This window comes from Amblyraja radiata, chromosome 39 (genome assembly GCF_010909765.2).
Source record: "Amblyraja radiata isolate CabotCenter1 chromosome 39, sAmbRad1.1.pri, whole genome shotgun sequence".
NCBI classification, from domain to species: Eukaryota; Metazoa; Chordata; class Chondrichthyes; order Rajiformes; family Rajidae; genus Amblyraja; species Amblyraja radiata.
The window spans coordinates 6,701,444-6,726,418 of record NC_045994.1 but is presented as its reverse complement, the minus strand read 5'-3'; the positions used below and the strand labels follow the sequence as shown (position 1 = coordinate 6,726,418).

Sequence of the window (24,975 nt, the reverse complement as noted above, 5' to 3'; positions counted from 1 at the left end):
TTTGGAATGCACCACCTGACTGAGGTAACAATACATTTAAAGTCATTTGGAGAGGTACACGGATAAGAAGGTTTAAGAGGCATTTGGGCCAAGAAGCTCTATTACTCAATGACTCGATATGTGTTTGTTTGAAACAGCTAGAATGTAATGAACAAAACATTATTGCTTACTCTTTATTAAGGATCACATTAACAGAGTTTCTGAACAAGACGAATATAGCAGCAAATAACAAATTATATGTTTACAGGATAACTGTTTATTTACTGTGACCACATCAAATAAAGTCAAACTGCAGTATTTACACAAATCAGCAAATGATGTAGAAAGCCCCATTAAAAAGAAAGGTATTGAAAGAGTTACACATCTTCCTTATTTCCAAAGCAAATCTGTAATATTAAAGTGGTTGGCAGAGAAAACGACCCTCTATGAGTGCCATCAGTGTTCTTGGAAACAACATATACCCTGAAACACAATGAGCATATTGCAGGTATGATTCTCTGCACTGCCCGAATGTAATTTTGGAAAGCAGCAATTGAAGGATTAATTTAAAATCCTATAAAAATCACAGTACGTTTTTAATAATCTTCTGTTCAGTAAAAAAGATTTGATCCGATTATTGTAGAAGTTTGTACATCAAGTTTATTTTCAATAAAATTGTAAATAACCAGTAATAACTACTGGTTTTACTTTGATTCTGGCATTGTTTAACAGCGTTAACAACGTGGATTTTTTTGATCCAAAGCAACCTTTATAAAACTGTTTAAAACTCAAGTTCGATCATGGATCTTTCCCAGGTAGCACTTTAAAAAAAAAATCCCCAAGTCATGTGAAGCAATACAAAATTATAAAAGTATAAAAATCACACCATAGCTCATTCAACCTCAACATATGGAGTTTATGGTCAAAGATTTGTACTTTAGATAGTTTTTTTTTCACCTTACATTGTACTGAGTTGTCAGGTAATGTGCTTTGATTTACAAAATTATGTAATCTCCATTTTATCATGTATCATTCAATGTATAATTTTCATGCAAAAATTAAGTTTAATCATATTCTTTAATCACTTTCAGAATTATAAAATACATTCCTTTGTCATTCTCAGTAGAACTAAACCTTTTGCCGATTATGAAACACCTTCCATTTTCACTGTCCAGCCATTTTTTGAGGGGGCAGTAAATGGAGAAAGAGGGGACAGGGAGATGAGAAGGCCTTTGGTGGGAGAAGTCGTCCATTTCAGAGGTTTTGGGATTCCCAACATTGTCACCTGGAGAGATAGCACAAGAGCATGAAACGAGAACAATTCATAAGATGCATCTCAGTCTGGTGACAACTGTTTACCTCTTGACCACATTATCCTGCAGAGTGGTGAACACAGCCAAGTCCATCATGGGCCTATCACTTCCTTCCACCCAGCCCACCTTCATGGTACATTAGTATCAGGAAGTTGGAAGTGAAGGATGCCTGTTACTCTGGCCATTCCCTTTACTCTACCTTCTTGGAGATGACAAAGGAGCTCAAAAGGCTGAAGTACAGCTTCTTCTCTCTAACAGACTCCAGAATTAATCAACCCCTTCCAATAGGTGCGGTCATGTACCTTTACTCATAACTTTGCTTTATTCCATTAATTCACTTTTGTAATGTTTGCACAACTTCAGATTGCACTATAATCTGCACCATTCAGCTTTTTTGCATTTGTTTTTGTATTTATCATCACCATGTCTACCGTTTACTATAAACGTCATGTAAACTAGGAATTCTATGGTGCACATTACAAATTAATCCAAATCTGAAGCCTGGCTGCAGAATTGAAATGTAGAAATGTGTAGGTTTTTTCGTGCTTCTGGGAGATTCAAGTACGATGCCACTAAATCAGAAAAGGTGACAGATGAAAGTCCTGGAACCTGACACAAGATGCTCTTGCCTGGACCTGCGTCTGGCATGACAAACATCGCAAACGTGTCAACATGATAAAACATGAAGCTTGATATACTGCATGGTATGACTTCAGTTGCAATAAATTTTAACTCTTGTCATCAATCTAGACTTGGGGGACAAGTAGTGTTTGTGAGATGATTTATTGCAAGATCCTTTTCTCAAACTGCCTTGGAATAAATTGCCAAACATTATTGTAAAAGAAGTCGAGGAAAAATTAAATGGGAAGAACGCTATTTAATTAATATATAGGTCAGAAGGAAATGACAATGGGCCAAGTTTACTGAGGGTCTAATTTGCACTTTATGATCATAACATTTAAAGTATAAATTAAGTATAGTTATGGAAGGATAAAGATGAGTGAGAAAAGAACTGTCAGAGAGCAATATAAAAAAGACAAATTGCTGAATTGATGAGGAAAAAGCTGGAAAACTATTGAGATGAGGAAGTGGAAAGTTAATTGGGGATTTTTAGCGTTTTTTTGGTTGTGTTATATTCCAGGACAAGCCAAGCATGCAACCTGAATGAAGTAGATTACTCGTGGGATATTGAAATATCTAGAATAAATAAACGATGAAGCTAGAAATTTCAGAAAATGATCGAAGGAGTAAAGAATATCTAACTGTTGACTACAACCATTGTACAGCAGCAAGCGATGAATCTAGAGGATATTGGATTGCCCACAATAGCATGAGGTGGTCTGTAGGTCATTTCTGAGTGTACTATAAGTGGCAGAATGACTAGCTATTTATGCTTTTGTTACCAGTGAATGGGCAGAGAAATCCAAGTAGAGAAAGCATGAGGGAGCTCTAAGACTAGAATATCCTTAAACATAGGAGGATATATTATAATTTCCTCAAGCAAAATACATTGTTTTCTGACACTTAACAAATAAGGAACTTCTAAAAGACATCCTGGACAGACTATTGGAGACAAAAAAATAAGGAGACTCAGAATGAAAAGGGACACAGCTGAAGAATAATATATTGTAAGTGACAAAGAAGATAAACACGTAGCAAATGTTGGATAATTTAATAAAAAAGGAACGGGAGGGGTTAAAGAAGGAAAATTAAGTATATATTTGTAGGACAACAATAACCAGACTTAAATGTCTGTACAATTAGCAACCATGAAAACCAGGGCAAAAGCCAACATATTTGATGATGACTGTCAATTGGAACAGACTGAAATCATTGGAGACAACTGTGAAAGGTTGGGTAAAGACCAAGAAGTTGATTGGGAATGAAACAAGTTCTATATACTTACAGTGGTGTTTGGAAAGGTCTTTGGTGATTCCAGTTGTAGGATGTTGTCAATGGGCCACTTTGTAAATATTCCATAAACTGAGGATCCTTTACTGGTGTACCTAGAAGGAAGAAAAGAGCAGAATGCAAAGGTGAGCTGTGAATTAAAACACTGCTTGCCACAGAAGGCTGTGGAGGCCACGTCAATGGATATTTTTAAGGCAGAGATAGATAGATTCTTGTTTAGTATGGGTGTCAGCGGTTTTGGGATGAAGGCAGGAGAATGGGGTTAGGAGGGAGAGATACATCACCCGTGATTGAATGGCAGAGTAGACTTGTTGGGCCGAATAGCCTAATTCTGCTCCTATCACTTATGACCTAAGAGTCTTCTGTGCAACATGAGTGAAGCATAAACAGCAAGCTCACAGCATGAGACTAGTTCTATAGCTATTGAGTAGTGCCCTCTTGCAGTCTGACCCAAGTAGGGTACAAATGCTGCCATGATCTGGTTCATGACAGATCCATTTCATTCTTCTGTATTTCAAGCAATTGTACACTTCTCCAATTATTCAGTCCTCATTAAATTATCGGAAGTTGTCAAAATGAACACTGAACTTTCAATAGATAACATATCTCCCCCCCCCCCCCCCCCCCCATCCCAAGACATTACAATAAATTCAATTCCAACAAAGAATGACAGATCTGAAACATTGACCATTTCTCCTTTCACAGATGCAGCTGAACCTGCTGAGCTTTTCCAGCATTTTCTGCTTCAATAACTTCACTACCCAGCACCATTTCTGCTGGATTCCGACTTTATCTATCATTAGAGGAGTGAACAATGGTATCTCCCCACAGTTCTAACAATCAGGTGATATCCAAAAGCTGGACTGCTAAAAGATATTTTCTTAAAACTAAAAAAAATGATGAAACTGCGCCCCCTGACATCAGGTTAATTTATATTTAAGATTCGAAAATTGGTGAATAATTGAGGCACTCCAGTAAAATGGAGTAGATTCAACTTTCACCTCAGGAAGTAATTCAGGAGTCTTCCAAGTTTTCATCTTATAGACTTGAAGCTGAATCTATTAAAAAAATTCCCCAAAAGTAAATGAGTAGAAGTTTGTACATTTTTCCTGTGACCTCATGGGTTTCCTCCCACATCCCAAAGACATGGGGGTTTGTAGGTTAATTTGTGTCTATAAATTGCCCCAGTGCATAGGGAATGGGTGCAAAAGTGGAAAAACAGAATTAGTGTGAACAGGTGATCGATGGTTAGTATGGACTCAGTTGGAGCCTGTTTCTATGCTGTATCTTTCAATCAATCAACTCCCCTTTAATCATTTACCTGAACTATGGGGTAATTTACAGTGACCAATTAATCTACCAGTATCTCTTTGGGACGAGGGAGGAAAGAAAATGGTCACAGAGAGAGCGTGCAAACTCCACTCAAGACAGCACCCGAGGTCACGATCAATTCCAGATCCCTGGAGCTGAGGCAGCAGTACTAATCATTGCACCATCTTGCCTCCCATCTTTAAACATGAAGTGACTGAATATAGGAATGAAGAATGATGCAAAGTGAAAATAAATAGTTGCTACATTTAAACCTGATGGATATTACCATATTATATTTGTAGAGGTCTCTTTCTGAACTCTCCATGGTGTTGATGCATATATTGCTTCACCATTAACACGCAGCCACTGTCCCAGGCCACGCAACCTTTCCTCAAAAATAGGAGCGATGGTGCCGTCTTTCGTTGGACCGATGTTGAGCAGGAAGTTGCCACCATAAGCGATAGTATCCAGTAAATTCTGCCAGAAAGAGAGAGATTTTGCAATGATCTCCAATACCACAGTTCTGATTCTAATTCCAGGCCTCATTACAACAATGGACCATTATATTTTGGCACAATTTCTCAACACCATCCCAGAGAACCTACTGGGTTGCTACTGTGCACATCACCCAGGTTGCTAAATAAATAGTAGTATTTGCACATGATTAACTAGCTTTAGCATCCACACCATAACATAAAAATACTGTGTAAAGAATTTCCAATTATTTGAAAAGTCCTTGCTTTAATCAAACTCAAAGCACCACCACTTAATGGCAATCTTGGGGCAATTGCGACTTTGTTTCTCCATAAATATCTGCTTGAAAGACATTGATTCAATGCAAACCAACCCACTAAAATGTACCCGGAATGGCTTTTCACTGTTACAGCTGGACTGAACACATGTTACAGTGTCCTGATTGAATACTAATATTTCTGGCTATTTCTTGGTCGGCTTAACAGTTGAACACAGCATCCCTGCACTGGGATCAGAAACATCCTGCTCAAAGTCAGTGACACATGGGTCAATTGTTATGTCCACTACTGATTGAGAAACAAGTAGGAAACTATCTGATCTCTGTGGCTCAGTTTCCATTTGTTTGCTAAGAAAGTTATCCCAGGAGGCCAATACACTTTTGCCTGGACTCATTTTCATTCCAGTGATGTACCATATTGATTAACCTGGAGTACATACAGTGAGAAGGGATGGCAGATCCATCACGTCGCTCATCATCATATTTCTGCGATATCCCCATGACCTTTTGTCGATTGAGGTGCACATCTCCCATTTGTGGTTCTGTAGTTCACCGGGACTGTATTTGTCTTTGCAGTCGTAGAAGCCACCGTGTTTACAAGCGCAGCCAACTCCCCAGCGGTCATTAGTTACCACAGTATCCTAGTGACAGAAATTATATATTTTTTAAACTTGTATTTAGATAGCAGTTTTACAACCACACCATGTTACCAAACACTATACAGCACCGTTGTGGATAATGTAAGAAACATGCTAGCAGGTCAACACAAAGCAAGGTCTCAAAACAACAAGGAAATTGCTGACATTCAGTCAAGGATTATTGTGGACAGGGCATAACAGGAAACACAATTTTATTACCAGAATCAATGTGCAGGGGACTGGAATTATTTCAATACATTTGTCTAAATACCATAAAATGGGGTGGAAAGTATCCACACGATGAAATTAAATTTAGTGAAAAAGAAAGAACAAAAAATAGTGCAACTTTGTCAAGGATACCTGGGATGTCAATAAAATTAATTCTGCAAGAAATGAAGAGAGCATAAAATAAAAAGATCCAATATGAAAACAATTAAGCTCGCCAACCCAGAGTACTTAGACAATCAGATTAGTGTGGGTATAGAAGTACTTCGATTTGATGTGAGAAGTGTGAACAAAAGTAGATAAGTTATTTTAAGAAGGCAATTCCATCCATTCTACATCGGTGAGACCAAGCGTAGGATTGGCGATCGCTTCGCCGAACACCTCCGCTCGGTCCACAATAACCAACCTGATCTCCCGGTGGCCCAGCACTTCAACTCCCCCTCCCATTCCGAATCCGACCTTTCTGTCCTTGGCCTCCTCCATGGCCAGAGTGAGGACCACCATAAATTGGAGGAGCAGCATCTCATATTTCGCTTGGGCAGTTTGCACCCCAGTGGTATGAACATTGGCTTCTCTCATTTCAAGTAGCCCTTACTTTCTCCTCCCCTTCTCAGCTCTCCCTCAGCTCTCTGGCTCCACCTCTTCCTTTCTTCCTCTCCCCCCCCTCCCCCCACCACCAACCCTCACATTAGTCTGAAGAAGGGTTTCGACCCGAAACGTTGCATATTTCCTTCGCTCCATAGATGCTGCCTCACCCGCTGGGTTTCTCCAGCATTTTGTCTACCTTCCATCAATTTAAAACAAACTTTAAAAAACTCAAACAATAACAACAATCAACTGCTTCCAACACATAAGATGCTGCGCACATTTCGAGTTGGTGATTGTAAATGACCAACGTGTTTAAATAAGGTGAAGTTGCAGCTCTGTCATGCACCTTGACATGATCTACAGACTCTCCCACAACTAAAAACCATGGCTACGTTGATCAAAATGTGGGGGGGAAAAACACGGCTAATCAATTGTATGATAGGGGAATTGTTCAAACAATTCAGTTCATTGTAAAGCCAACAGCTTTAATTGAATAGCTGAAGAAGTCTGAAGAATGGTCTCGACCCAACCACTCTTTCCCTCCAGAGATGCTGCCTGCCCCGCTGAGTTCCGCCAACATTTTATGTCTATCTTCGGTGTAAACCAACATCTGCAGCTTTAAATTCTTGTTAAGCACAGAAGTAAAAAAAACACAGGTAAATGAGCCTAATCCAAAATAGGCCAATAAATAAATTAAAAATGAGAAAACTGATCATTGTTAAATTATAATCATTGATACAGATCGTGAATATTGTTAATATATACCTTGACAGGACTATCATTGTAAAGCCAGGCGAGAAATCCAGTGGAATTCCAGTACGTATCTGGTCCCTCCCAGTCCCCATCTGACCAGATTATATCAGGTTTATATCTATCAAAACACAAAACAAAATGCCTATAATTTCTAGACATTCATGCTGCAAAAACCTGATTCTATTTATCAAGGAATGACATTGTCTTCTTTAAAAATGCCTTAAAATTAACATTGGTTCTTTTGGAATTCAACTCTAGGGAATTACATAATCTCAATTAGTTTGAACTGAAAATTATAAACACAAGATTCTTTTAGTAATAGTAATAGGATTACCAATATTATGAGGTTTAAGATATAAGCAGCAGATGAATTATGTAACTGAAATTATTTTGGCCGATTACGTACATTGTTGTTAAATCATATGGGGGAAATAAAAGAGAATTTGATGCTTTCACCCATTCATGTTACACCAGAGTATATATTTAAAGTGGAACAATATGACAGCCATTTAGTTGCCTTAGTGAAATATTCCTGCTAATATTAGCAATTTTTTCCATCCTGAGAAATTCTCAATACTCTCCGTGTGTCTCTGCCCTGCCCTCAACCTCACAGAAGAATCCGTGAGGAGCCCCACAAATGCTGCCTGATCTACTGCACAGTTCCAAGATTTATTTTAGATTTCCAGCATCTGCAGTTTTATTTTGATTTTCAAAACACTCAGACCACAGGCACCATCTACTGGTCTCTCTGTTAAAGGCATGAAACAAGAGGCACTGCACACATCAAATGTGTTTATTAGTGATGAGAACATATACAACAAAAGATTGCAAAACCATCATATGGCATTACCTCATGACCAGTTCGTACAGTTCTGGTAAAGTTTTTTCCACAACAAATTTCTGGGTCTTGAATTTGTTTAGCTTGTCATACAAGAAGAGAGGGTTAAACCACTCAAGGAGAGAATGGTACACTCCATAATATAACTTCCTATTGCAAAAGAACAACAATTTTGAAATATTAAATTCAGTTGGAATTTCAGCTTCTTTTACATAACCGCTATGCATGGTTAAAAATGGCCCAGAAAAAAACAGATTCGCTACAATAACAAAAGTAGTATTGGTTATAATGATCGCAGGATTAAATTTGGTATTCCTTTGACAAAAGAAGGGTGCATCAACTGGAGACACAATTTGCAGAACAAAGCATTTGAGAATCCATGAGTTTAGAGAACTGTGCCTCAAATTATCTACCTAGGACTGAACTGAGACATGTGAAAATAGAGACATTGTGCAGACATATAGCAAGACAAATATCAAATGTTACTGCAAGATCATCAAATCAGTGAAGGAATGCATTTTAGTTAGTTCGAAACTTATTACGCTTCCAGTTCAAAGAGTTCTTTGTAAATTGATGTTACTGACTGAGCCATTCCAGGCTGCAGGAGTGCACCTTGAGGGACACACCGGCTTGGTGAGGAATGCAAAGACTTTGTCAGAAAGGAACACAATCTAGAGTCCTGCCTCCACCAGATACTGAAAGGGTGGGTCCTGCATAACAGCCCCTCAAACGCTTGAACAGTATTATTCAGGAAGACCACATGAGTGGCAATGGTATTTGTACATAGAATATAAAGAAAGACATACACTGTTTATACTGTATTTACAGTTTATGATTTTAGGAATAACGATTATTTTTTGGGGGGGGAAATGCAGTGGACAGGCCACTTTAAAAACTGCTTAAAGGCCCACAGCAATACAATATCAAGGATAAAATTAAGGTTTAGTCTTTAAGAATAGAAATCTCAGCTACTCTCAGCATTTTTTGCTTTCAGGCATACTTTAGACATGAATTAGTACAATGAATCTGCTCTATGAACGTCAAGAATGGCAAACAACAACCTTCTTGACATCTTTGTCTATGTTTCCCATTATACCTTTATATCCAGATGAACACATCCCAGTTTAATTCAGATGTATCGCAAAAATACAGCAAGGTCTCAACAAAATGAAAGGTGAAAGTGAATAAAAATAGAACAGCGACATAAACTTTAATATTTCTGGAAATGCAATAAATAAAGTGACTGTCAACACCTCATTCAGAGTGTGACCCCTGGTTCGTGAAACCCTGAACAAATCGTGAATGTTTCAATGTAATAATTCCTAATTTTTCTGAACTCTAATGAGCATTCTGCTTAATCCCTCTTAGAAACATAGAAAATAGGTGCAGGAGTAGGCCATTCGGCCCTTCGAGCCTGCACCGCCATTCAATATGATCATGGCTGATCATGGCTCTTCATAAGATACTCCATCCCAGAAATTTTGTTCCATCTTTCCTCGGCTCTGGAGAACAGATTTGCACACAATAATCCAGGTGCATGCACCTGTAATTTCATTAAGACATTTTTACCCTTGTGTTCATAACCTCTGTAATAAAGAACAACAGTGGTGCAGCTGGTAGAGCTGCTGCCTCACAGCACCAGGGACTCAATCCAGATCTCTGGTATTGATATCTATGTAATTACTGGAAGGATAGGCATCAACAGCGGACAGGTTTCAATGGGCCAAACACCAAGCAAACTACCTGTGTATGAATGAAGTTATATGCTGGCTTTGGGAATTCTATTACACCTGGGACAAGGAGGCATCCCAGGTAGACATCTGCACACTCATGCCATCAAAGCATAATCATGGTCACATCTAATGGGTTATCAATCAATATTGCATTAAAATGTAATGTGGATAGATTGGAGAAGCTGGAACTGTTCTTGAAAAAGAAGAGGTTGTGATTGAATTGAAAGGATGTATTTAAAAATGATGAAAGCCGTTTATTTTAGTTTAGTTTAATATTATTGTCATGTGTACCAAGATACAGTTTTGTTGCGTGCTATCCAGTCAAAGACATGATTTTACATGATTATAATCAACACAGCATTCAAATACAGGGTAAAGTTCGATTAAAGATAGTTCTAAGTTCGCCAATGAGATAGATGGGAGATCAAGACAGCAGAAAAAGATTCTGTACAATTATTGTGGGCTTCATTTGTCTGTATGGACCAGGGCAATTATAAATACAGTGAACCTTCCCCAAATACATAATATTAAATACAGACCGTCTACGAACAGCAGCTGCCAGATCACCCACTAGATCTCGATGTGGTCCTGTGTCAATGGAGTTCCAGTTCCAGGACACTGGTGATCCCCAGTTTGTGAACCCTTCATGGTGTTTTGATGTCAGCACCACATACCTGAAAATATAAACCAAATACGTTTCTGCAACAAATTAGTCATTAACAACCAAGGCCAAAAGTAAAGTAAAGGGCCTGTCCCACTTTCACAACCTAATTCGTGACCTCTGCCGAGTTTGCCCTTGACTCGTACCCGCAGCATGGTCGTCATGAGGTCGTAGGTAGGTCGTGATGCTAGTCGTAGGTACTCATGGCATCAAGTCGGTCGGGGCGTTTTTCTAGCCTGATGAAAAATGTCCACGAGTAAAAAAAGGGTGTGAATTAGGTCGTGAAAGTGGTACAAGACCTTAACTCTTAGATATATCTGCGAGTCAACTTTATTTTGGCTAAAATACAGACCAATTCGAGTTGTGTGCTTGACATTTTAAAGATTTGATCAATTAGAGTGAAATGTGTGAACATTTAGTGTGCTTTTAATTTAGATGTACTGTAAAGGTTACCTATTCACAAGTTTTCTGGGCGACACAAGTGGCATAAAGAAATACATTTCTGCAACAAATTTGCAGCAGGAAGGCGATTAACAAAAATAATGCATTTTTGGAGATTACTAATTGAAATTTACAAACAGTAGTAGAAAAGCAGCCTTTACTCATAGCAGGGCTACCAACATTGGGTGAGTTGGGAGTGAGAAATTGGGAGAGACCAAGCCAGAGGGACCGTAGCGACCGAAGGTGCCCCCCCCCCCCCCCCCCCCATCCCGTGTTATGGAGCTTTTGCATTTTTCGGCTTGGAATTGTTCAATCTAGTGCATACTGTAGCGAGTCTTTTAACTCCACTTGAATGCAATATTTATGCTTTACATTGGATTAGCTATGAATAAGGTTAGGCTAAATTACATTCCTATTTACATTCCACAGTAGAGCCAGGCTCTGATCAAGAGGTGCAGCACATGTATGGAAGTCAGATTATAATCAAGCACTTGGCCTATGTTGACCAACCTGGGTCTCACTGCACACCTGGTACTATTCCTGACCCTGACTCCAGTTGTATACCTTCTCTCATTCCTGACCCTGAGTCCAGCCTTACACCTGGCCCCCTATTCTACCCTGATCATAGCTGCTTACCTGCTTAGGTTTCCAGCGCTGAACACTCCCATTGTCTCAGCTTTGACTGCACACCTAGTACTATTCCAGACCTTGACTCTGGATGCACACTTGGCCTTGCTCCTAGCACCTCTGCACTAGCAATCTATCTGGCCCACATATAAAGCCCCATATCTGACACCCTGGACTTAACCTATTATGTTTAAGTCCACATGTGCTTATCTAATACGGTAATCTTTTATGGGGCACTTCACGGACCAAATTTTTGATAACAAAATTTGCTACATCCATTGGCTCCCTTGTTATCTAACATGCTAGTTACTTTGTCAAAGAAGTCATCAATTGGTTGAACACAATTTCTCATCCATAAAAGGCACTGCAAAGGGTTGCTTGGGGGGTTTGGGTTGAAGTGAAAAGGCTGAACCCCCAAGCAACCCTCTGCAGTGCCTTTTTACTTCAACCCAAACCCCCCAAGCAACCCTTTGCAGTGCCTTGTTACTTCAACCCAAAACCCCCAAACAACCCTTTGCAGTGCCTATTTACTTCAACCCAAAACCCCCAAACAACCCTTTGCAGTGCCTTTCTACTTCAACCCAAAACCCCCAAACAACCGCTTGCAGTGCCTTTTTAACTTCAACCCAAACCCCCCCAAACAACCATTTGCAGTGCCTTTTTACTTCAAACCAACCATATTTTCATTTTCAAACCACATTAAGGGCACTCACAGTTGAGTAGACATTTGTTCAGTATTATTCAGAGCGCAGAGAGACGTGACCCTCTCACTTCCTCCATCTTGCAGAGACTGAGTGAGGGACACCACTTCCGGGTTTATAGTCCCTCCCCCTCCCACCAGCAGGGGCAGCAGAGAGAATGGCAAAACATTTTTAAACATTAATATATCTCTGATTTTCCAACGATGAGAAAAATCCTGTAGTCCAGTCCGGCAGAGGGGGGCTCTGAGCGAGGTGGCCAAAAATGACGGCCATAAGTGGTGACGTTTTCTCGGATATCACATCGCAGTGAGTCAAAAGCGGTCAAGATCTTACTTTTAGTAATATAAAGATTATGAAATTGTACACTAAGGTGCTATGGATTATACACTGTCTTAATCTCCTCTGCGTATCAAAAACAGGAAGGCAGTTTACTATCTAAATGGTGTCAAGTTATATATATGTCTCAGTAAGATCTCCTCTCATCCTTATAAGCCTATAACCCCCACAATTAAAATGTGGATTGTGGAAATATCGGAGACCCTACATCTAGAAAGAATTAGACTTGTCTTAATGGACAAACACAAATTTTTTGTTAAAATATGGGCTCCATTCATTAACTATTTGAAGGGATAGATTGGCCCGGCGCGGAAACCCAACTGAAGCTTGAACTCAGGATTAGATGAAAAGTTATACCCTGTACTTTATAATCTACAAACTTATCTCCAATGACGTATTATAAGTAATTCATTCCACCTTTTCTCTTTTTTGATATTTGTAATTCTCTTTTTTCTCTTTCTCTCTCTTTCTATCTATATAAAAAAACACTAGAAGCAGAATTAATTGAAAATTTTAATAATGTATATGAAAAGTTTTTTTTACTATAATATGTAACTATACTTTATAATATGTTTGCTTCTAATAAAAATATTTTTTTAAAAATTAAAAAATGGTGTCAAGTTGACAAAAGGGGAAGTACAACGGGATCTGGGGGTCCTTGTTCATCAGTCTATGAAAGTAAGCATGCAGGTACAGCAGGCGGTGAAGAAAGCGAATAGCATGTTGGCCTTTATAACAAGAGGATTCGAGTATAGGAGCAAAGAGGTCCTTCTGCAGTCGTACAGGGCCCTAGTGAGACCACACCTGGAGTATTGTGTGCAGTTTTGGTCCCCTAATTTGGGGAAGGACATTCTTGCTATTGAGGGAGTGCAGCGTAGGTTCACAAGGTTAATTCCCGGGATGGCAGGACTGAAGTATGCTGAGAGAATGGAGCGGCTGGGCTTGTACATTCTGAAGTTTAGAAGGATGAGAGGGTATCTTATTGAGACATATAAGATTGTTAAGGGTTTGGACATGCTAGAGGTAGGAAACATGTTCCTGATGTTGGGGTAGTCCAGAACCAGGGGCCACAGTTTAAGAATAAGGGGTGAGCCATTTAGAGACGAGGAAACACTTTTTCTCACAGAGAGTTGTGAGTCTGTGGAATTCTCTGCCTCAGAGGGCGGTGGAGGCCGGTTCTCTGGATGCTTTCAAGAGAGAGCTAGATAGGGCTCTTAAAAATAGCGGAGTCAGGGGATATGGGGAGAAGGCAGGGACTGGGTGCTGATTGGGGATGATCAGCCATGATCACATTGAATGGCGGTGCTGGCTCGAAGGGCCGAATGGTCTACTCCTGCATCTATTGTCTATTGTTATTCGCTCCACAGATGCTGCCTGACCCGGTGAGTTTCACCAGCACTTTGTGTTTTGCTCAAGTTTCCAGCATCTGCACTTCCTTGTATCACACTTGCACTAGCTCTGCCATTCCACCCCATTGCCCCTTCCTTCACCTTCGTGGAGGAATTGGTGTTGAGATAAATTATCGCCAGTGCCAGGTTCAACACATGTTCTGACAGAAAGGATACAAAGTGCTGGAGTAAGGTAGGCGGGTCAGGCAGCATCGTTGGAGAACATGGATAGTCAGGGCTGGCCTTAGGAGGTGTGGGGCTCAATTGGAAACAATTTTGGTGAGCCCCAGGTTCCCAGCCAAGGTCTGTCAGGCCTGTTATTTAGTATATGCTAGACTAAGTGGGATCCGTTGGGTTCCAGCTTCACACTGGAGACCTGGTCTATTATCTGAATGGTGGCCGATTAGGAAAAGGGGAGATGCAACGAGACCTGGGTGTCATGGTACACCAGTCATTGAAAGTGGGCATGCAGGTGCAGCAGGCAGTGAAGAAAGCGAATGGTATGTTAGCATTCATAGCAAAAGGATTTGAGTATAGGAGCAGGGAGGTTCTACTGCAGTTGTACAGGGTCTTGGTGAGACCACACCTGGAGTATTGCGTACAGTTTTGGTCTCCTAATTTGAGGAAAGACATTCTTGCCGTAGAGGGGGTACAGAGAAGGTTCACCAGACTGATTCCTGGGATGGCAGGACTTTCATATGAAGAAAGACTGGATAGACTTGGCTTGTACTCGCTAGAATTTAGAAGATTGAGGGGGGATCTTATAGAAACTTACAAAATTCTTAAGGGGTTGGACAGGCTAGATGCAGGATTGTTCCTGATGTTGGGGAAGTCCAGAACAAGGGGTCACAGTTTAAGGATAAGGGGGAAATCTTTTAGGACCGAGATGAGAAAAACATTTTTCACAGAGAGTGCTGAATCTCTGGAATTCTCTGCCACAGAAGGTAGTTGAGGCCAGTTCATTGGCTATATTTAAGATGTTAGATGTGGCCCTTGTGGCTAAAGGTATCAGGGGGTATGGAGAGAAGGCAGGTACAGGATACTGAGTTGGATGATCAGCCATGATTATATTGAATGGCGGTGCAGGCTCAAAGGGCCGAATGGCCTACTCCTGCACCTATTTTCTATGTTTCTATTCTATGTTTCTATGGTCCCCCAACGCAATATTCCACCTCTCCACCAATTCCAATATTGCTGGCCAGTGGTGGGGGGGGGGCTTTCTGGAGCGCTAGCATGGGCGTTGTGAGCTGAAGGGGCTGGTTTCCAGAAGGCTAGTATGGACATTGTGGGCCAAATGGATTCTTGGGCTGGCAGCTCAGTCACTGAGGCCTGGCAGCTCAATCACTCACGCCTGGCAGCTCAGTCACTCAGGCCTGGCAGCCCAGTCACTCAGGCCTGGCAGCTCAGTCACTCAGGCCTGGCAGCTCAGTCACTCAGGCCTGGCAGCTCAGTCCCTCAGGCCTGGCAGCTCAGTCACTCAGGCCCGGCAGCTCAGTCACTCCAGCTTGGCAGCTCAGTCACTCCAGCTTGACAGCTCAGTCACTCATGCCTGGCAGCTCAGTCACTCAGGCATGGCAGGCTGCCAGCTCAGTAACTCAGGCCTGGTGGGCTGGCAGCTGAGAAACTGCTAGAAATTCTGCCGAAAACAGGTGACAGACTCTGTGAGAGAGAAGGGGGTGAGGGTGGACAATCAATTTTAGAAATGTTCATATTTTTTACAGTTCACAGCAATGAAGGGGGAAAGTCTTCCCTTGCGTGGATCTCTGGAGCGCAAGTATGGGTGTTGTGCGCTGAAGGGATGGGTTTCCAGAGGGACCTGGACTTGCAGTTCAGTGAGTCATGGCTGGTGGGCTGACAGTTCACTGAGTCATGACTGGTGGGCTGGCACTTCAGTCACTTATAGCTGATGGGCTGGCAGTTCACTTACTCATGGCTGGTGGGGTAGCAGTTCACTCAGTCACCCCTCCTCCCTTCACCCCCCCCCCACTCTGCTCCTTGCCATCCCCCTCCCCCCACGCATTCTGTCCATCTCCTCTCAACCTCCCCCCCCCCCCCCCCCCCCATGCACTCTTAGTGGCTTTACAACAGCACAGCCATTCCTGCCTATTTGGTTCCCATTGTGATGAAGAACATGCAGGCATGGCAAGTGGAAAAAGGATTTATTAAAGTTTAAAATGTGAATGACTTAAAATATAACCTCAAAAGTCATCATTCAGTGCAGGCAGCAAGTCCAACCTCACAGCACGTCAAGTGGACTGCAGGCCAGCAAATCCAATTTCACAGCATTTCAAGCAGGACACACACACACACACACACACACACACACCCACACCACACACCCACACAGACACACACAACTTCTTCCTGAACGCCATTAGGCTATTAAACATAGCGAATAAGCTCTGAACTACAAAATACTATATTATTTGTACTATTAGTTATTTGTTGATCACACACACCCTCCACCTCACACACACCCAAACACACCGACTGTCACACAGACACACACACAGAGACACACACACCTATACACACACTCACACACAGCACCAATACTAAAATGCCAAGTAACTTCAGAATGTGGTAAGCATACTGAATCCTGTTACTAACCATATACTCTATGTAAGTAGTTTGAAAATAAGAGCACAGGTGTGTCTAACCCAAATTATTCAAATGTTTAAAGCCTTTTTTATTCTGAAACACTCCTCTAGAACTGCTGCTACTGCAAAAACGTGCTTTAAATAACTTTCAACAAACACACACACTCACCATATATATGGCAGTAAGCTCTCTTGAATTACTCAAACAGCTCAGCGCGGCGTCTCCACTTGGGGCCTTCCGCACTCAGCGCGACCTCTGAACTCACCGGAAATTACACAATCAGCACCACCTCTGAACTCACCGGAAATTACGCAATCAGCACCACCTCTTCACTAAGCGGAAGTCACGGAATGAGCGGCAATTTTGCATTAAACACAGTCCTGATCTAATAAAAAGTTTATTCACGGTTTATCCTTCCAAAAACTGTTGCACACTTCTCAATAGGCATGCCACTTCTCAATAGGCACGCCACGCTTCAATGGCCACATCACTTTTCAATTAGCCACGCAACTTTTCAATTAGGCACACATTTTCAATTAGCCACACAGTTTAAAGGCCCAGTTTAAAGGCAGATAAAAACATTTATTCCTTCCAAACACAGTTCCAAATAAACCACATAAAACCACACTCGCAGTTTAGTAGACATGTGTTCAGTGTTATTCACAGCTCAGACTGAGAGTCATGGCCTCTCCCTCCACCACCTTGCAGTGACTGAGCCACGTCCACACTTCCGGGTTTTATAGTCCCAACCCCCTCCCACCGGAAGGGGCGTGGTCTTCATGGCGTGATTGATAGGAGAGTGAATCTCTACATTTTTTTAAACATTAATAAGTCTTTTATTTTTCATCGATGGGAAATATCCTCTGCACCTGATGAGCGGAGGGGGGGCTCTGTGTAAGATGGCCAAAAATCACAGCTGTAAGTAGTAGCGTTTTTTCTACAATCAATATACAGTGGAAACAAGAAGTGGTCAAGTTTAGACTTTTAATTATATAGATCATGAAATAGATCATGATGTTGTGCACTGAGGTGCTGTGGATTATACACTGTCTTAATCTCTCCTGCTCTCGTCTGACTGTCAGTACCTCCGCTGACTTCCAACCTTCACCGTAGCTACTCGGAGACTGTGTCTGATTGGCGGCCGAGTGATCAGCGCAATATGCGATTTGACACAATGCCCTTGGACGGCAGGAGACCTATTTGTTGATTGGATGGGAATTTTAAGGGAAGCTGGTCGGTGATTGGCTGACAAATAATCAGGCACAAAAAATTGATTAATAGGAAAACAAAAAAAAAGTCGGAATTCCGATTTAAATCTGATATAAGGCACATATGTTGGGTGTCGATTAATTCTAGACAACAGATTAAAAAAAAACAATCTAATCCCATTAATTCACTCAAGGTGTATTATGATGTGTTCTACAGTATGAAGTGTACAGCAAAACTTGCACTTCCAGAGTGGTTTATCGTGTCGTTTCTTCAACGGAGCACAGATGTATTTAAAGAGCAAAACATAAAGTGCTGGAGAACTCAGCAGGTCAGGCTGGATCTATGGAGGGTCCGAAGAAGGGTCTCGACCCTAAATGTCACCTATTTCTTCTCTCCAGAGCTGCTGCCTGACCTGCTGAGTAATCCAGCGGGAATGGCTAGGCAACGTTTAGGGCCGGGTCCCTTCTTCAGGCATTTTTTAAGGGGTTGGGAAAGATCGAAAATTTCAAGTATTTAAATATGTTAACTATCACCCTGAGCACCGGCTCACCACAGGGCTGTGTACTAAGCCCCATGCTCTACTCCCTCTTCACTCATGACTGTGTTCCTGCATTCGACACCAACACCATCGTGAAGTTTGCAGACGACATAACAGTGATTGGGCTGATCACCAACGGTGATGAAACAAAATACAGGGCGGAGGTGCAGAACCTGGCGGACTGGTGCACACGTAACAACTTGTCACTAAACACCTCCAAGACCAAGGAGCTGATTATTGACTTCAGGAGGTCCCATAATGGAGAATACGCCCCAATCTCCATTTACGGTGAAAGTGTGGAGAGAGTGTCCAGCTTTAAGTTTCTGGGCACTCACATTTCAGAGGACCTCACATGGTCCACCAACACCGCTGCGCTAGTCAAGAAGGCACAGCAACGACTGTTCTTCCTGAGGACATTAAAAAAGACTGGTCTGCCCCAACAGCTGCTGACACGTTCTACCGCTGCACCACAGAGAGCATATTAACGTATGGCATCTCTGTGTGGTATCTCAGCTGCACGGAGGCGGAGAGGAGAGCTCTTCAGCGCGTCGTCCACAGAGCGCAGAGGATCATTGGGACAGAGCTACCTGCTTTGGAGGGCATCTACCACACGCGGTGCCTCAGGAAGGCCGTCAGCATCCATAAAGACTCATCACACCCCTGTAACGGACTGTTTGAACTACTTCCCTCCGGCAGACGTTACAAGGCCTTCTACGCCCGTACCTCCAGACTCAGAAATAGCTTCATTCCAAGAGCTATAGCGGCTCTGAACCGGCCCTGCTGAGTGCCCCCCACCCCCCCTGGACTGTCTCCCTCGGATGGTCACAACACACAGCTTATTTATTTATTTTACTTTTATTTTTCATCGGTTGGAGCTGCATACTAAATCTCGTTGCACTGACGTGCAATGACAATAAAAGTTATTATTATTATTATTATTATTATTATTATTATTATTATTATTATGTTGTTACGAATATAACTAGTAGTGTGGGATAAAATTCCATGATCCATAATTGCCACATACATACCAAGAAGTAGAAATGTAGAAAGTTACAGTGTGTAAAAAAAAACCGAGCTTTGTAGTCTCCTTGTACCAATCAAACGCCAAATTCAAAATTCTGTATTTTGAAAATGGACAAAGCAAAAAGTAGCATGTTCTCTAGAAAGGCTTATCCTGAAATAATTGATCGGAAGGGTGTGATTTTCAGTCAGGACGTCTGTATCATTCAGTCAGTGAGCTCGCGGTCCGGAGCCTTTCTCTATAGGGGGTTGCACGAAAGGTCACTGGGTCATAGGGCTCGACGCACGGAGCCGCTAAATCCAACTGGAAGACATCCGTCACTTCCGGTATATGTTATTAATGCTAGAAACGCGTACTTTCCTACCTGTTAAAAAACGCCAAAAGGTTGAATCTTTGCGCTGAAAAAAATTGTGGGAGTCGGGGTAAGTGTGAGAGACATGTACCCAACTTTAGAATTCCAAAAGTGAAGTAAAATGCTGGAGTAACTCAGCGGGACTGTCAACATTTCTGGATAAGTGCCAAAGTCTGCTTTGATTCAACTCATCCTGCACAACTGCCCTGGCCGGTTTCAGCAGCTGATGCTGGCGGTTGTCATATGACCGGTCACATGAACGAGAGCTCACGTGAAGCTCGGGCTCATTATTCAAACTCAGCAATACTGTACATGTAACATTGGCGACATTGCCTAGACCGCACAAAATACTTCTCTAGTCAAAAATAGATACAAAAAGCTAGAATAACTCTGCGAGGCAGGCAGCATCTCTGCAGAGAAGGAATGGGGGACGTTTCGGTCGAGACCCTTCTTCAGAGTAACACCTCTAGTCACCCATCTTTTTTATCAATAAATACATTTTTACACCAAATCTATCCTTTCTCGACACTGAAACTCGGTGACTGCTGACATTTGCTCGGCTTTGGCTGCGCTTTTCACGAACCTGGCTCCGGATTCCTCGAACAGTTCCGCCCATTGATCCGGGTTGAAGAAGGTGGCGGTGAATTCTGGAGCGAAGTCGGTGTATTCGAACCCCGGTGGGTAGTTCTTTTCCATAAACGCCACATAGCTAGGATCCTTGCTTCCCTTCCAGTGCCACCAGAACCACTCGCTGCCGAAGCTGGGCACGGAAAACACTCCCCAGTGGATGAAAATCCCAAACTTGCTCTCATCGTACCAGCTGGGTAAAGGCCTGCTGTCAAGACTCTTCCAGTTCGGTTGGTAAGGGCCATCGCAGAAAGCCCTGGAGCATAAATACCCGGTAAGGCAAATAAAACTCAAGAAACTCTTGCACCCCATGATCTGCATCCTTTGTTAATAGATCAGGAAATGATCGCTCCTGTTACGTCACTTTAAGCAGAGACTTTCAACATGCAGCAAGCAATGCAGAACCAAAGAACTGCAGATGATTGTTTACCCAGGAAAGGCACAAAGTGCTGGAGTAAGTGACTCGGCGGGTCACACCGCAACTCTGGGGAACGTGGATAGATTACGTTTCTGGTCGGGGCCCTTCTTCATTAACATTTACAATTAATTGTAAATAATTCCGGTTTATCAATTTGTGGATTTAAACATTTCTTCCTCGGTGAGCATTTTCATTTTAAAATAGCAATGTCCTCACTTCAGGGTAACCTTTAAAGGTGCCGTTTTTTTTAATTCAAAACGCTGTCGCATTTTGCGATAAGTAGCATTCACGATATGCTCTTTATGGAGCCTCCATTCTGAAGAAGGGTCTCAACCCGAAAAGTCACCCATTCCTTCTCTCCAGAGATGCTGCCTGCCCGGCTGAGTTACTCCAGCTTCTTGTGTCTGCTCTTTTTATGATTTGTAAATATTACTAGCGAAGTTATGACGATGATAGGAATAATGCGATTTGTTATGAAAGTTGCTTTAATGTTCAGTGTTAAACTATTTTAGAATATATTATTCTTGAAATAAATTTTGAACTTAAAACATTTTAACATGAATGCATATAATTTCTATACTGAATGGCGGCCCAACTTGCCCACACTGGCCAACGTGCCCCATCTACACGTCCCACCTGCCTGCATTTGGCCGACATCCCTCTAATCCTATCCTATGTCTAAATGTTTCTTAAATGTTGCGATAGTACATGCATCAACTATCTCCTCTGGCAGCTCGTTCCATGCACCAACCACCCGTTGCTTGAAAAGGTTACTCCTCACGTTCCTATTAAATCTTTCCTCCTCACCTATGCCCTCTGGTTCTTGATTTCCCCTACACTGGGCATGAGTGTGCCCAATCTATTCCTATCATGATTTTGTACAGCTCTATAAGATCACTGCACATCCTCCTGCGCTACAGGGAATACAGTCCCTGTCTGCTCAATCTCTCCCTTTTGCTCAGGCCCTCGGGTCCTGGCAACACCCTCATAAATCTTCTCCGCACCCTTTCCTGTTTGACATCTTTCCTACAACGTGGTGCCCAAAACTGAGCACAATACTCTAAATGAGGCCTCACCGACATCTTATACAACTGCAACAGGACCTCCCAACTTCTATACTTAATGCCCTGACTGCTGAAGGCCAATGTGCCCAAAGCCTTGTTGACCAACCTATCTGCCTGAGATGCCACATTCAACAAACTATGTACCTGTACTCCTAGATCCCTCTGCCCTACAACACTCCCGAGCCCCACCATTCACTATGTAAGTTCTACCTATGTTTGTGCTACCAAAATGCAACACTTCACATTTCTCTGTTAAATTCCATCAACAATTCCTCAGCCCACCTGCCCAACTGATCAAGATCCTGCTGTAATTTCTGACAACCATCTTCATGGCGGGACTGTCATATGAGGAAAGATTAGCAAGACTTGGCTTGTATTCATTGGAATTTAGTAAGATGAGAGGGGAATTTATAGAAGCATATAAAATTATAAAAGGACTGGACAAGCTAGATGCAGGAAAAATGTTCCCAATGTTGGGGGAGTCAAGGAGCAGGAGCCACAGTCTAAGAATAAAGGGGAGGCCATTTAAAACTGAGATGAGAAAAAACGTTTTCACCCAGAGAGTTGTGAATTTGTGGAATTCTCTGCCACAGAATTTAAAAGAGAGTTAGATAGAGTGCTAGGGGCTAGCGGAATTAAAGGATATGGGGAGAAGACAGGTACGGGTTACTGATTGTGGATGATCAGCCATGATCACAATGAATGGCGATGTTGGCTCGAAGGGCCGAATAGCCTCCTCCTGCAACTATTTTCTATGTTTCTATGTTTGCTCTATTATAGAATAGTTGAGATATCATGGAATTTCCTGCAGAAACCCAACCCAAATCACCCCATAATATATTTCTACATGTGTTTAAGAAGGAACTGCAGATGCTGGAAAATCAAAGGTACACAAAAATGCTGGAGAAACTCAGCGGGTGCAGCAGCATCTATGGAGCGAAGGAAATAGGCAACGTTTCGGGCCGAAACCCTTCTTCAGACTGATAGTGTTTCATACCCAGTGAAAATACCTGCAGACAGTGAGGGCGTGCTGAAAACAAAATTACAATTTGGTGACCAACCAAGTACAATGGAAAATGTTCTGTCACCTGTAAAGCCTGAAATCTTAGTAGCAAAACCAGGTAACAATGTTGATGGATAAATGTCATCAATTCTGCCTGTAGCATCATTTCGCAATTTAACCATGATAATCAAATCTTTCCTTTTTACATTTCTAAAATGATTCAAACACAAGGGCTCTATATTTTTGTTCATGTCTGATTCAATGGTTTGTAAGCCTACATCTTGAAGACCATTTTGAGCAAAAAAAATGTTGTATATAAAAGTAGGTTGATATGGATACAGTACAGAAGCTCATTGATCCAATATGCCCACACAGGCTCTCCACCAGAGCAACATGATGGTGAATATTTGAACATAAATACATTTTAACATTATACCATGACTGAAACAAAGATATTAATTTAACTCCAATTCTGTGCATCCATTTTCTCTTTAACAAACGTGCCGAAGAGGTTCTTCGCTATAGGCTTTAGTCTCTTTTAGTTTTAAAAACATACAATATCCAACATGGAACACTTTAACAAAGCTATACAATAGAATGTCAATAATCTGAACAATTACCATCCCACCTTTCCTATTGAACAGAAACGAGAAACAACTAATACAATTGTTATCATTAACATTTTAAGGGGCAAATAAATTTCAAATTGATACAACTTACATTTTGAACCCCTCGGGTAACTCTTATACTTTTCTTGCTTTAATAGAAATGACTCAGCACAGAATGTTCCTCAGTCACTCTTGTCAACGGTATCATAAACTTAAGACTTGTTCATCTTCGTCGGCCAGGATTTCTCGTGCTGCATGAACTTGGCAGCTTTCTGGATCTTCTCCCCCAGAACTCAGGAACTCAGGAACTTAGCCTCGCCATCAGGCTCTCTAGAAATCCAGCCAGACTCTTTGTCACTTTCCTGAAATTCTGTATCATGGTCTGTATGTGAATCTAAGTCGATAGGCTCATCAGAATTCGACGGATCTATGCAGTTAATGCACAGTTAATGCACAAGATTTGGCACCATCTTGTGCAGTTTTGGTTGCAATGCCAGTGAATGGCATCTTGCAAACTTTGCAAGTAATGATGTCTCTAGATCTGTGGACCTGGGAAAAGTTCAAACAATACAATGACATGAATGAAACGAGAAGGAAACACAAAATATTATTAGGAACAAATAGAACCCATTGCTCTTGTTGATCAGAGCAATAGACACATTGTAAATGTTGATGAGAATAAAATGATGAATTTAAGAAAAAGTGAAAGCAAAGTCCTGTTGTAATGCTGGCAAACAGTGCCAACTAACAACATCAAGCTAAAGGAAAGCAAGAAATTCATTGTCCTATCAGGGACACATGACAATAAAACTCTCTTGATCTCTCTCTTGAGACTCAGGACTTCAAGTTCATTTGCACCTCTGCTAAATCATAAAGATTCATTTTTTATAATATAAAGAGACACAACTATGATACTAAGGCAAGATGTTCAGAGATTCAGGCAAAATAGCTATAAAAGTTTTAGAAATTCCTTTAAATCATAAATGGTGTTTAATGCTAATGGATGTTTAATGTTAAGCAGAACTACTTGTAGACATATTAAGGGGAAAGGTGAATATCATAAAGGAAACCACCAAAACAGATCATGAGGCAGAAAAAGAATTCCACATCACATTTGATGTTATCCAAGAGATAATGTCAATATGGACCAGATGATATTTCTGCCACCTCCCCATTATTATTTACATTATTGTCCAACAGGTGTTTTTTCTCGCTTCAGAAAATATAGCACAAGCAGGATATTGAGTTCCTGTCGACTGCAAAAAAAAAATCAACTTTAGTAATCAGCAAGACCTTACACTCAGGTGGTGGTTGCGGAGATGCTCAAGTCGTGTGAC

At 41.5% G+C, this 24,975-nt stretch overlaps 1 protein-coding gene across 1 annotated transcript; it reads right to left on the bottom strand.

The window, feature by feature from the left end:
- Window positions 1-811: 811 nt before the first annotated feature.
- Window positions 812-20,895, bottom strand: LOC116967257 (tissue alpha-L-fucosidase-like). Its single transcript, XM_033013728.1, has 8 exons — window positions 20,502-20,895; window positions 10,580-10,714; window positions 8,320-8,457; window positions 7,482-7,587; window positions 5,706-5,906; window positions 4,801-4,991; window positions 3,199-3,298; window positions 812-1,264 (listed from the first exon to the last, which is right to left on the bottom strand). The coding sequence occupies exons 1-8, from the start codon at window positions 20,864-20,866 to the stop codon at window positions 1,124-1,126; spliced, it is 1,377 nt and encodes a 458-aa protein (XP_032869619.1). The 5' UTR covers window positions 20,867-20,895; the 3' UTR covers window positions 812-1,123.
- Between the last annotated feature and the right edge of the window lie 4,080 nt (window positions 20,896-24,975).